The sequence below is a fragment of the Somniosus microcephalus genome, chromosome 16 (genome assembly GCF_052327205.1).
Source record: "Somniosus microcephalus isolate GS21.2 chromosome 16, FLI_Smic_1.0, whole genome shotgun sequence".
Lineage (NCBI taxonomy): Eukaryota > Metazoa > Chordata > Chondrichthyes > Squaliformes > Somniosidae > Somniosus > Somniosus microcephalus.
Window position 1 is genome coordinate 7,969,959 of NC_141002.1, and position 13,606 is coordinate 7,983,564.

At 48.8% G+C, this 13,606-nt stretch overlaps 1 protein-coding gene across 1 annotated transcript in view; it reads left to right on the forward strand.

The window, feature by feature from the left end:
• nwd1 (NACHT and WD repeat domain containing 1) overlaps positions 1 to 13,606 on the forward strand; it is a 195,135-nt gene that overhangs the window by 137,142 nt on the left and 44,387 nt on the right. Inside the window, exons 16-17 of the mRNA XM_086008577.1 lie at positions 4,804 to 4,958; positions 5,976 to 6,252. Of these exons, the coding sequence (XP_085864703.1) occupies positions 4,804 to 4,958; positions 5,976 to 6,252 (432 nt within the window). The remainder of the gene's footprint in view (positions 1 to 4,803; positions 4,959 to 5,975; positions 6,253 to 13,606) is intronic.

Sequence of the window (13,606 nt, forward strand, 5' to 3'; positions counted from 1 at the left end):
CCCGAGGCTTGCCCCCCCAACCCCCCCCAAACTCCCCCCCCGAACTCCCGAGGTTGGCCCCCCCCCCGATCTCCCGAGGCTCGCCCCCCCCCCGATCTCCCGAGGCTCGCCCCCCCCGATCTCCCGAGGCTCACCCCCCCAGATCTCCTGAGGCTCGCCCCCCCCCGATCTCCCGAGGCTCGCCCCCCCCCCAACCAAGCACCAAACTCCGGAGGCCCGATCTCCCGAGCACTGGCCCCCCGCCCTCCCGCTCTCTGGAGCCCCGCCCTCCCAAGCTGGCTTCAAGACCGCTGATTGCGGCTGTGAGAGACGGCCGGCGGGCCCGGTTGCCGGGGTAACCCTTCCCTCTCACCAAGCCCCGCCCGAGCCCCGCCCCCCCCGCCCGAGCCGAGCGGGGAACAGAGAGAGACGCCGCGCCCCACCCTCCCGAGCTGGCTTCAAGCCCGTCGATTGCGGCTGTGAGAGACGGCCGGCGGGCCCGGTTGCCGGGGTAACCCTTCCCGCTCTCCAAGCCCCGCCCGAGATCCGCACTCCTGCGAGCCCCACCCCCCCCGCCCGAGCCGAGCGGGGAACAGAGAGAGACGCTGCGTCTCAGCTGCTCCTGCTGCGCGCGCACCCTGACCCTCGTGGCTGACGCCGTTGCCTCGGGTATCGTGACACCGGGGGGGGGCGGGGGTGTTGAGGAGCTTAGCAGAAGCCGTGGGACAATTACCTAGCTCGGGCCTGGCTGGGCAAGAAAGACCCAGGCTTTGAGGCCTAACAAAAACGGGGAAAGGTAGGAAAAAGAATCTTCAGGTTAGAGAAAATATTTACAAATGAATGAAGTTTTTTTTAAAACAATTTCATAAAAGCGATTTTATTTTGCTGGAAATGTATATTTGAAAAGAAAGACGCAGAAAGCAGGAAAAAGAATGGAAGCAAGATGGCGGCTACTCACCTCGGTTCAGAACGATAAGGCCCGCCCACACACGCACCGATTGGTCGACCGTCAGGTCACCAAAGCGTAGGATTGGTCAATCGTCCCGTCACTCGACCGTAGGAGGGCCCGGCCGCACGCGCCAGCAACCCGGCGTACGATTGGTCGACCTCGAGGTCACTCTGTCGCTAATGAGCGGATAATGAGATGCTAATGAGCGGAATGTTGAAGGTTTTTCGGATACCGCGGGCTCGATTTTAGCCCGGCCGAAACGTAAATACGCTTAAGACCGTTTTGGAAAGGTAAGCTTTCTTTCGACGTAACGCACGCGTAGGTACGCTCTGTAACTTTCGAGCGCATAGCCGGACAGACGCACACCCGAGGACAGACAGAAGGACAGACAGACAGAAAGAAGTATCCGTTTATATATATAGATATAAGATATATATAAAAGAGATACGAGAGAAAGACTTGCATTTATATAGCACCTTTCATGACCTCAGGACGTCCCAAAGCGCTTTACAGCCAATGAAGTACTTTTTGAAGTTTAGTCGCTGTTGTAATGTAGGAAATGTGGCAACCAATGTGCGCACAGCAAGATCCCACAAACATCAATGAGTTAAATGACCAGGTGATCTGTTTTTAGTGATATTGGTTGAGGGATAATTACTGGCCAGAACATCGGGGAGAACCCCCACCCTTGCTCTTTTTCAAAATAGTGGCCATGGGATCTTTTATATCCACCTGAGAGGTAAGACGGGGCCTCGGTTTAACATCTCATCCAAAAGATGGCACATCCAACAGTGCAATTAAAATCTAAGTCATGGTCTATTGTATTGTTATTCTGCTACATTTTAAAGTCAAGCAAGCTCACGTGATGGCAGGTGATTAAACCAGTAAACCAAAGCGAAGCGAAGAGGCGCACCACAAATTTACCTAGATATGGAGACAAGTGAGAGCACGCTGTGGGTCATGGAGAAAAGTGTCACCTTTGGGAGAGGTCAATGACAACAAACCCCTCAAAAAAATAATCTAAATTAAAAGACAGCAAAAATCCTGAAAATGTGACACGGACCGCCCAGCCCAATGACCGTGTTACCATGGTGAAGCAAACATGTCAACTTAGAAAACTAGCCAAAGCTGACAACTGAAGAACAAATGTTTACTCTGAAAGGACAATGGGACACAGGTTTGCGAGGTAAGCTGTAGACATTCCCACACTCATATTAGAGGGAGGCCTAAAGGGGGATACAAGTTGAGGGCGGAAGATTTATCCTCCTGGGGGAGGGGATTCTGGGGACATTACCCCTCCCCCCAAAAATTTGATTGTGAACTTTTTATTTGCTGCATTTTCCAGCACTTGAGTCCACATTGAGCACAGGCATTGTATTTTTTAAGCCTAAAATGGAAGGGACATTTGCTCGGGCTTAGTGGAAGCGACTGACGATTTGGGAATCTGTTATTTTTCTTTATATTTTAAAGCTTCTCCCTCTAGTATCATCAGCCAATGGGAGAATAACTTATTTTAAATTGCTGAATAGTAAATGGTGGATTCAACCCTGATCTTTGCTATTCCAGGTACTATCGGCAGCTGATTTACATTTGTTTACATGCCTTTTGTTATGGTCCCCACTCACTGCCTTGTGTCGACTGTGGGGAATTTCTTGGGGGTGTGTTGGGGTGTGATCCCCAGAACATGTAGACTACACCTTCCCCAAAGTCTAACAACAATTATTCTCCCACTTTCAGCCCCTCCCACCAGCTCACAGATGTTCTCCCACCAGCTCACAGCTGCTCTACCTCCTTCATGGTGCCCCCCAGATATACAAAGACATTATACTCCTTCCAAACCCAATTCACTGATACTGAGCCCCTCAACCACTCACTCAGACACCTACGCCCTCTCCAACAGCCCTCTTTCATCCCTGTACTCTTCCCCTTCCCTCCCCAGTCCAGGCAGACACTCTCTATGCCACTCTCGGCTACTGTCCTCTCTTCCCCCCTCCCAACTTGCACCACTCAAAGGCTTCTACCTGGGTCCTCTAGTCGCTCCGGAGTGACTGAACACAGTTGCATACTGGGACTGAGGATTCCTGATCGGGTGAGAATTCCCGCCCACAGTATGCAGCTGCATCCGATTCCTTAAAGGTAAGAGGAGCAACGACCGCCTCAGGTAGGGGGCCCCGGAATGGCACTGTGGGGGAAGGGCACGGGCACATGGACTGCCCCCAGTTGCCAAAGTCTGGCCAAGACTCAGTCAGCTGCCGAAATGTAACCGCGTTAGCTGGGGACTCAGTGGCTGCCTTAGGGCCCCAGTCACACCGAATTATCACAGCCTGGAGCTAAGGTATACAAGTAAACTAAGTCGTGAGATAAGTGGATGGTTGTTGAGAAACTCTGGGAGTGTATCCTTGGGAGGCCTGCTCTGTTAGACTCATTGGTCCAATGAGATCCAGGTGGGCTATGAGGAAAGACAAAGAGAAAATAAAGGGGAAACATGGGAGAAATTAAGGTAACATTGGAGAAAATTACACACTAGTACCACTTGACAATGCCCTGAGTGTCGTGTGACAGACACAGCCACGTTTATGCTCTTGATACTGGACATCACCTCAGTCATGTGACTCATGACCAATTGCCTCACGCCCAGGATTTATGCGATGTTGGCTGCTCTGTACTCTAATAGGAACAGGAGTAGACCGTTCAGCCGCTCAAGCCTGTTCCGCCATTCAGTCAGATCATGGCTGATCCGCACCTCAACTCCATTTACTCACCTTTACTCCAAATCCCTTGATACCCTTAACCAACAAAAATCTATCGATTTCAGGCCAGAAAGCTCCAATTGACCCAGAATTTTCAGCCGTCTGGGGCGAGAGTTCCAGATTTCCATTACCCTTTGTGAAAAAGTGCTTCCTGATTTTGCTCCTGAATGGTCTAGCTCTAATTTTAAGGTTACGCCCCCTTGTTCTGGACACTCCCACCAGAGCAGTTTTCAAGATATTAAAGGGAACAGATGGGGTGGATAGAGGGAAACTATTTCCGCTGGTTGGGGATTCTAGGACTAGGGAGCAGAGTCTAAAAATTAGAGCCAGACCTTTCAGGAGTGAAATTAGCAAACACTTCTACACACAAAGGGTGGTAGACATTTGGAAATCTCTTCCGCAAACGGCGGTTGATGCAAGGTCAATTGTTAATTTTAAATCTTTGATAGCTTTCTGTTAACCAAAGGTATTAAGAGATATGGGGCAAAGGAGCTAAGTCGCAGATCAGCCATGATCTCATTGAATGGCGGAACAGGCTCGAGCTAAATGGCCTACTCCTGTTCCTATGTTCTATGAAATAGTTTCTTTCTATCTACTCTATAAAATACTTCAATCATCTTAAAGACCACGATAAGATCATCCCTCAAATTTCTTTGGGGCTGTAGTGACACTAAAGTCTTGGACTGCAAACGGATTGATTGCAACTTGTTTCCTGTTCTTAAATGTCTTTATTATTCAGTACCTCACAGTTGTTGCATTAATCTTACAAAATAGTTTGGTTAAATATGGGTATAAATTGTGTTACAGATACACATGCAGGGGGAAGTAGCATGAGAGATAAGCAAAATGAATGATCCAGAGAGTGATAGAGAGACAGATAGAGGGAGAGGGCGATGTCGAGAAAGAGGTAGAGAGAGAAAGTGAGAGAGGAAGAGAGAGTGTCCTCCAACTCCTCTGAATGAAAACCCTTTCACACCAGAGTTCCCGAGAGTATAGAGGAGGTGTTGTATCCCCTCAGCACACAGTGACAGGATCTAGCAACACAAACTCAAAGAGCAGAAGTGTTTTTTTAGAGCGTTAAGCACATGTCTTTAATATTCTGATTGGACAATATTTTAATTACAGGCTTCGGAAAGTACGCCCGAGTTTTCAAATTGGATAGCAGCTCGATTCTGAAAGCCTCGACGACAGACTTAGAACATGGCGGCAGAGTTCAGACTGCTGTAATCAGCAGGGACGGGGGCTCGCTGATCACAGGGTCCATTGATGAGACCATTCGGGTAAGGTGGGATTGTTGGACTTGACATCATAGAGCTTGCACGTGCAGTGTCAGCTTCATAATCCTGCACTCCACACATCTCCTTCATCCTTCCTGCGCTACAGCCCTCTGGACCCAAAACCATGTTACCTCTTTAAAAGGTCCTGATGGTGATATAGGTTGAACGTCCCGAATCCGGGACTGAGGCCGAACCGGTTTTCGTGTTTTTCCGGACTTCGGGACGTGTTTCTGATGTCCAGAATCCGGAAATATCGCAACCTGGGCTCGGGCATTTCCGGACTTCGGACATCAGAAACACGTTCCGAGTCCGGAAATGCCTGGGCCCGGCTGGTGTCCGGACTCCGGAACATTTTACGGATTCCGGACAAACCCACCACCAATCGTCCCGGATTCAGGAACTCCGGATTTTGGGAGCTCAACTTGTACTCCCTTTTAAAGCCTTGATTTTATCCTAATCCACCTGGAGTGGGTGTAATATGGACATTTGACCCGAACCTGCCTAACTCCCACCCAGCGGGCTAGGTTGAAATTGAGGCTTGCTGACTCGCTTTCACCCATTTCACATGATCGTACAAAGTCAAGATCTACCCATCAGTACGTTCTACCAGACACAGTCAACTGGTGCGTTAGCCCAGGTCATGCAACCAGCTCCCAGCTCCAGAGCGGCACTGGCAGCAGATCCAATGCCTTTCGCTCTCAGCCTGGGGAACGATACAGAAGGAAGCTAGAGAAAGGAGAGAATAGAGTAGAATTTTTAGGGTGCAAGTGGTGATGATAAGAAGCTGAGTTTTAGCCTTTGCATCAACTGAAGTATTGTGGGATTCACTGAGGGATCCATTATATCTAAGCTATGGAAGGTCTTGGATCACCTGAGCCTATCTCTGACACCCAGCTTTGCTGGTTATTGCCGTATATTGAACACTACGATCAGGAGGCTGTCTGGAACACTGGTTTGGAGGAATGGGACAGCTGAGAGACTTGTAAACTGTGCAGTTAGCACCTGTTTATTCCCTCCTAGGTGTGGAGCTTATCACACAATGTCAAGCTGATGGGCTCAATGGAAGGAATGGGGGTTCCCATCACCTCGCTCTCAGTAGCCGGGAACACCTTGATATCTGCATCACGAGGTGCCTACTACCTTAAGATCTGGAATCTTGTCTACGACCGACAGCACAAAACCACTATGCCTTTCCATAACCGCACTGCGATCATGGGCTTGTCGCAAGACAGCAACTTGGTGTGCTTCCCAAAAACTGGGGACTCGGAGAAAATAGTCGTCTGGAATTCTGAAGAAGGTGAGGTCTCAGATTATTCAGATCACGAGATATTGTTGAACATAACTTGCCTGGTAAGACGTTAACACGCAAAGAACTCACCCTCTCCACCCTGTAGTACACGTGCATGGATGAAGTATCGAAGAAGGGAAATTGACGGGATTGAAGGCCGGTAAATCCCCAGAGCCTGATAATCTACATCCTAGGGTACTTAAGGAAGTGGCCCTAGAAATAGTAGATGCATTGCTGGTCATCTTCCAAAATTCTATAGACTCTGGAACAGTTCCCATGGATTGGAGGGTAGCTAATGTTACCCCTCTATTCAAAAAAGGTGATACCTGTAGAGAGAAAACGGGGAATTATAGACCGGTAAGCCTGACATCGGTAGTGGGGAAAATGCTAGAGTTCATTATAAAAGATGTAATAGCAGAACATCTGGAAAAAAGTGACAGGATCGGACAAAGTCAACATGGATTTACAAAAGGTAAATCGTGCTTGACTAATCTACTGGAATTTTTTGAGGATGTAACTGGTAGAATAGATAAGGGAGAACCAGTGGATGTGATATATTTGGACTTTCAGAAGGCTTTCGATAAGGTCCCGCATAAGAGATTAGCGTGTAAATATAGGCACATGGGATTGGGGGCAAGGCACTGACTTGGATAGAGAACTGGTTGGCAGACAGGAAGCAAAGAGTTGGAATAAACGGGTCTTTTTCCGAGTGGCAGGCAGTGACTAGTGGGGTACCGCAGGGATCGGTCCTTGGACCCCAGCTATTCACAATATATATTAATGATCTAGACGAGGGAACTAGATGTAAGATCTCCAAGTTTGCAGATGACACAAAGCTGGGTGGGCGTGTGTGCTGTGAGGAGGATGCCGAGAAACTCCAGTATGATTTGGATAGGTTGGGTGGTTGGGCAGATGCAGTATAATGTGGATAAATGCGAGGTTATCCACTTTGGTGGCAAAAACAGGAAGGCAGATTATTATCTGAACGGCAATAGATTGGGAGAAGGGGAAGTGCAACGAAACCTGGGTGTCCTTGTGCACCAGTCGCTGAAGGTAAGCATGCAGGTACAGCAGGCTGTTAAGAAGGCAAATGGTATGTTGGCCTTTGTAGCGAGAGGGTTCGAGTACAGGAACAAGGATGTCTTGCTGCAGTTGTACAGGGCCTTGGTGAGACCACACCTTGAGTATTGTGTGCAGTTTTGGTCGCCCTATTTGAGGAAGGATGTTCCTGCCATGGAAGGAGTGCAACGAAGATTCACCAGACTGATACCTGGGATGGCAGGAATGACGCATGAGGAGAGATTGGGTCGATTGGGCTTATACTCGCTGGAGTTTAGAAGAATGAGAGGGGATCTCATTGAAACTTATAAAATTCTAACAGGACTAGACAGACTAGATGCAGGAAGGATGTTCCCGATGGTGGGTGAGTCCAGAACCAGGGGTCACAGTCTAAAGATAAGGGGTAAGCCATTTAGGACAGAGATGAGGAGGAATTTCTTCACCCAGAGAGTGGTGAACCTGTGGAATTCTCTACCACAGAAGGCAGTTGAGGCCAATTCATTAAATATATTCAAGAAGGCGTTAGATATATTTCTTAAGGCTAAAGGGATCAAGGGATACGGGGAGAAGGCAGGGACAGGGTACTGAGTTTTAATGATCAGCCATGATCTTATTGAATGGCGGAGCAGGCTCGAGGGGCCGAATGGCCTACTCCTGCTCCAATCTTCTATGTTTCTATGTTTCTATCAGTGATTAGATACCACGGCTTAGGTCCCATGAAGACTGCGCTGAAAAAATGTCCTCTACTTGCACAAACAGAAATTCAGTGAAGCGGTTACTAACAGTAACAAGCCGAGTTGGATGGAGATGGGACAGTGTGTTTTCCTCCCTGGAGATTTGTGTCTGACCCATATTGTAATGGCTTTAAATTTGTTATTGCACTAATGGAAATAGGTAGTCCTGATTGAAATCAGACCTTACCTGGACACAGAATGTCAGCGTCTATCATTATGTACAAAGTGGGTCTTTCACATTACAGACAGTGATGGGAGGGGAAGGTTTCTCGATAGACAGTGATGGGAGGGGAAGGTTTCTCGATAGACAGTGATGGGAGGGGAAGGTTTCTCAATAGACAGTGATGGGAGGGGAAGGTTTCTCAATAGACAGTGATGGGAGGGGAAGGTTTCTCTATAGACAGTGATGGGAGGGGAAGGTTTCTCTATAGACAGTGATGGGAGGGGAAGGTTTCTCTATAGACAGTGATGGGAGGGGAAGGTTTCTCTACAGACAGTGATGGGAGGGGACGGTTTCTCTATAGACAGTGATGGGAGGGGAAGGTTTCTCTATAGACAGTGATGGGAGGGGAAGGTTTCTCGATAGACAGTGATGGGAGGGGAAGGTTTCTCTATAGACAGTGATGGGAGGGGAAGGTTTCTCTATAGACAGTGATGGGAGGGGAAGGTTTCTCTGTAGACAGTGATGGGAGGGGAAGGTTTCTCTATAGACAGTGATGGGAGGGGAAGGTTTCTCTCTATAGACAGTGATGGGAGGGGAAGGTTTCTCTCTATAGACAGTGATGGGAGGGGAAGGTTTCTCTATAGACAGTGATGGGAGGGGAAGGTTTCTCTATAGACAGTGATGGGAGGGGAAGGTTTCTCTCTATAGACAGTGATGGGAGGGGAAGGTTTCTCTATAGACAGTGTTGGGAGGGGAAGGTTTCTCTGCAGACAGTGTTGGGAGGGGAGGGTTTCTCTATAGACAGTGATGGGAGGGGAAGGTTTCTCTATAGGCAGTGATGGGAGGGGAAGGTTTCTCTACAGACAGTGTTGGGAGGGGAGGGTTTCTCTATAGACAGTGATGGGAGGGGAAGGTTTCTCTATAGGCAGTGATGGGAGGGGAAGGTTTCTCTATAGACAGTGATGGGAGGGGACGGTTTCTCAATATAGACAGTGATGGGAGGGGAAGGTTTCTCTACAGACAGTGTTGGGAGGGGAGGGTTTCTCTATAGACAGTGATGGGAGGGGAAGGTTTCTCTATAGGCAGTGATGGGAGGGGAAGGTTTCTCTACAGACAGTGATGGGAGGGGAAGGTTTCTCTATAGACAGTGATGGGAGGGGAAGGTTTCTCTATAGACAGTGATGGGAGGGGACGGTTTCTCTATAGACAGTGATGGGAGGGGAAGGTTTCTCTATAGACAGTGATGGGAGGGGAAGGTTTCTCTATAGACAGTGATGGGAGGGGAAGGTTTCTCTATAGACAGTGATGGGAGGGGAAGGTTTCTCAATAGACAGTGATGGGAGGGGAAGGTTTCTCTATAGACAGTGATGGGAGGGGAAGGTTTCTCTATAGACAGTGATGGGAGGGGACGGTTTCTCTATAGACAGTGATGGGAGGGGAAGGTTTCTCTATAGACAGTGATGGGAGGGGAAGGTTTCTCTGTAGACAGTGATGGGAGGGGACGGTTTCTCTATAGACAGTGATGGGAGGGGAAGGTTTCTCTATAGACAGTGATGGGACGGGAAGGTTTCTCTATAGACAGTGATGGGAGGGGAAGGTTTCTCTGTAGACAGTGATGGGAGGGAACGGTTTCTCTATAGACAGTGATGGGAGGGGAAGGTTTCTCTATAGACAGTGATGGGAGGGAAAGGTTTCTCAATATAGACAGTGATGGGAGGGGAAGGTTTCTCTATAGACAGTGATGGGAGGGGAAGGTTTCTCTATAGACAGTGATGGGAGGGGAAGGTTTCTCTATAGACAGTGATGGAAGGGGAAGGTTTCTCTATAGACAGTGATGGGAGGGGAAGGTTTCTCTATAGACAGTGATGGGAGGGGAAGGTTTCTCTATAGACAGTGATGGGAGGGGAAGGTTTCTCTCTATAGACAGTGATGGGAGGGGAAGGTTTCTCTATAGACAGTGATGGGAGGGGAAGGTTTCTCTCTATAGACAGTGATGGGAGGGGAAGGTTTCTCTATAGACAGTGATGGGAGGGGACGGTTTCTCTATAGACTGATGGGAGGGGAAGGTTTCTCTATAGACAGTGATGGGAGGGGAGGGTTTCTCTATAGACAGTGATGGGAGGGGAAGGTTTCTCTATAGACAGTGATGGGAGGGGAAGGTTTCTCTATAGACAGTGATGGGAGGGGAAGGTTTCTCTATAGACAGTGATGGGAGGGGAAGGTTTCTTTATAGACAGTGATGGGAGGGGAAGGTTTCTCTGTAGACAGTGATGGGAGGGGAAGGTTTCTCTATAGACAGTGATGGGAGGGGAAGGTTTCTCTATCGACAGTGATGGGAGGGGAAGGTTTCTCAATAGACAGTGATGGGAGGGGAAGGTTTCTCTATAGACAGTGATGGGAGGGGAAGGTTTCTCTATAGACAGTGATGGGAGGGGAAGGTTTCTCTATAGACAGTGAGGGGAGGGTAAGGTTTCTCTATAGACAGTGATGGGAGGGGAAGGTTTCTCTATAGACAGTGATGGGAGGGGAAGGTTTCTCTATAGACAGTGATGGGAGGGGAAGGTTTCTCTCTATAGACAGTGGTGGGAGGGGAAGGTTTCTCTATAGACAGTGATGGGAGGGGAAGGTTTCTCTGTAGACAATGATGGGAGGGGAAGGTTTCTCTCTATAGACAGTGGTGGGAGGGGAAGGTTTCTCTATAGACAGTGATGGGAGGGGAAGGTTTCTCTCTATAGACAGTGGTGGGAGGGGAAGGTTTCTCTATAGACAGTGATGGGAGGGGAAGGTTTCTCTGTAGACAATGATGGGAGGGGAAGGTTTCTCTCTATAGACAGTGATGGGAGGGGAGGGTTTCTCTATAGACAGTGATGGGAGGGGAAGGTTTCTCTATAGACAGTGATGGGAGGGGAAGGTTTCTCTGTAGACAGTGATGGGAGGGGAAGGTTTCTCTATAGACAGTGATGGGAGGGGAAGGTTTCTCTATAGACAGTGATGGGAGGGGAAGGTTTCTCTGTAGACAGTGATGGGAGGGGAAGGTTTCTCTATAGACAGTGATGGGAGGGGAAGGTTTCTCTATAGACAGTGATGGGAGGGGAAGGTTTCTCTATAGACAGTGATGGGAGGGGAAGGTTTCTCTATAGACAGTGATGGGCGGGGAAGGTTTCTCTATAGACAGTGATGGGAGGGGAAGGTTTCTCTATAGACAGTGATGGGAGGGGAAGGTTTCTCTATAGACAGTGATGGGAGGGGAAGGTTTCTCTATAGACAGTGATGGGAGGGGAAGGTTTCTCTATAGACAGTGATGGGAGGGGAAGGTTTCTCTCTATAGACAGTGATGGGAGGGGAAGGTTTCTCTATAGACAGTGATGGGAGGGGAAGGTTTCTCTCTATAGACAGTGATGGGAGGGGAAGGTTTCTCTATAGACAGTGATGGGAGGGGAAGGTTTCTCTATAGACAGTGATGGGAGGGGAAGGTTTCTCTATAGACAGTGATGGGAGGGGAAGGTTTCTCTATAGACAGTGATGGGAGGGGAAGGTTTCTCTATAGACAGTGATGGGAGGGGAAGGTTTCTCAATAGACAGTGATGGGAGGGGAAGGTTTCTCTATAGACAGTGATGGGAGGGGAAGGTTTCTCTATAGACAGTGATGGGAGGGGAAGGTTTCTCTATAGACAGTGATGGGAGGGGAAGGTTTCTCTATAGACAGTGAGGGGAGGGTAAGGTTTCTCTATAGACAGTGATGGGAGGGGAAGGTTTCTCTATAGACAGTGATGGGAGGGGAAGGTTTCTCTATAGACAGTGATGGGAGGGGAAGGTTTCTCTATAGACAGTGATGGGAGGGGAAGGTTTCTCTATAGACAGTGATGGGACGGGAAGGTTTCTCTATAGACAGTGATGGGAGGGGAAGGTTTCTCTGTAGACAGTGATGGGAGGGGAAGGTTTCTCAATAGACAGTGATGGGAGGGGAAGGTTTCTTTCTATAGACAGTGATGGGAGGGGAAGGTTTCTCTATAGACAGTGATGGGAGGGGAAGGTTTCTCTATAGACAGTGATGGGAGGGGAAGGTTTCTCTCTATAGACAGTGATGGGAGGGGAAGGTTTCTCTATAGACAGTGATGGGAGGGGAAGGTTTCTCAATATAGACAGTGATGGGAGGGGACGGTTTCTCTATAGACAGTGATGGGAGGGGAAGGTTTCTCTATAGACAGTGATGGGAGGGGAAGGTTTCTCTCTATAGACAGTGATGGGAGGGGAAGGTTTCTCTCTATAGACAGTGATGGGAGGGGAAGGTTTCTCTATAGACAGTGATGGGAGGGGAAGGTTTCTCTATAGACAGTGATGGGAGGGGAAGGTTTCTCTCTATAGACAGTGATGGGAGGGGAAGGTTTCTCTGTAGACAGTGATGGGAGGGGAAGGTTTCTCTACAGACAGTGATGGGAGGGGAAGGTTTCTCTATAGACAGTGATGGGAGGGGAAGGTTTCTCTATAGACAGTGATGGGAGGGGAAGGTTTCTCTATAGACAGTGATGGGCGGGGAAGGTTTCTCTATAGACAGTGATGGGAGGGGAAGGTTTCTCTATAGACAGTGATGGGAGGGGAAGGTTTCTCTATAGACAGTGATGGGAGGGGAAGGTTTCTCTATAGACAGTGATGGGAGGGGAAGGTTTCTCTATAGACAGTGATGGGAGGGGAAGGTTTCTCTCTATAGACAGTGATGGGAGGGGAAGGTTTCTCTATAGACAGTGATGGGAGGGGAAGGTTTCTCTCTATAGACAGTGATGGGAGGGGAAGGTTTCTCTATAGACAGTGATGGGAGGGGAAGGTTTCTCTATAGACAGTGATGGGAGGGGAAGGTTTCTCTATAGACAGTGATGGGAGGGGAAGGTTTCTCTATAGACAGTGATGGGAGGGGAAGGTTTCTCTATAGACAGTGATGGGAGGGGAAGGTCTCTCAATAGACAGTGATGGGAGGGGAAGGTTTCTCTATAGACAGTGATGGGAGGGGAAGGTTTCTCTATAGACAGTGATGGGAGGGGAAGGTTTCTCCATAGACAGTGATGGGAGGGGAAGGTTTCTCTATAGACAGTGATGGGAGGGGAAGGTTTCTCTATAGACAGTGAGGGGAGGGTAAGGTTTCTCTATAGACAGTGATGGGAGGGGAAGGTTTCTCTATAGACAGTGATGGGAGGGGAAGGTTTCTCTATAGACAGTGATGGGAGGGGAAGGTTTCTCTCTATAGACAGTGGTGGGAGGGGAAGGTTTCTCTATAGACAGTGATGGGAGGGGAAGGTTTCTCTATAGACAGTAATGGGAGGGGAAGGTTTCTCTATAGACAGTGATGGGAGGGGAAGGTTTCTCTATAGACAGTGAGGGGAGGGGAAGGTTTCTCTATAGACAGTGATGGGAG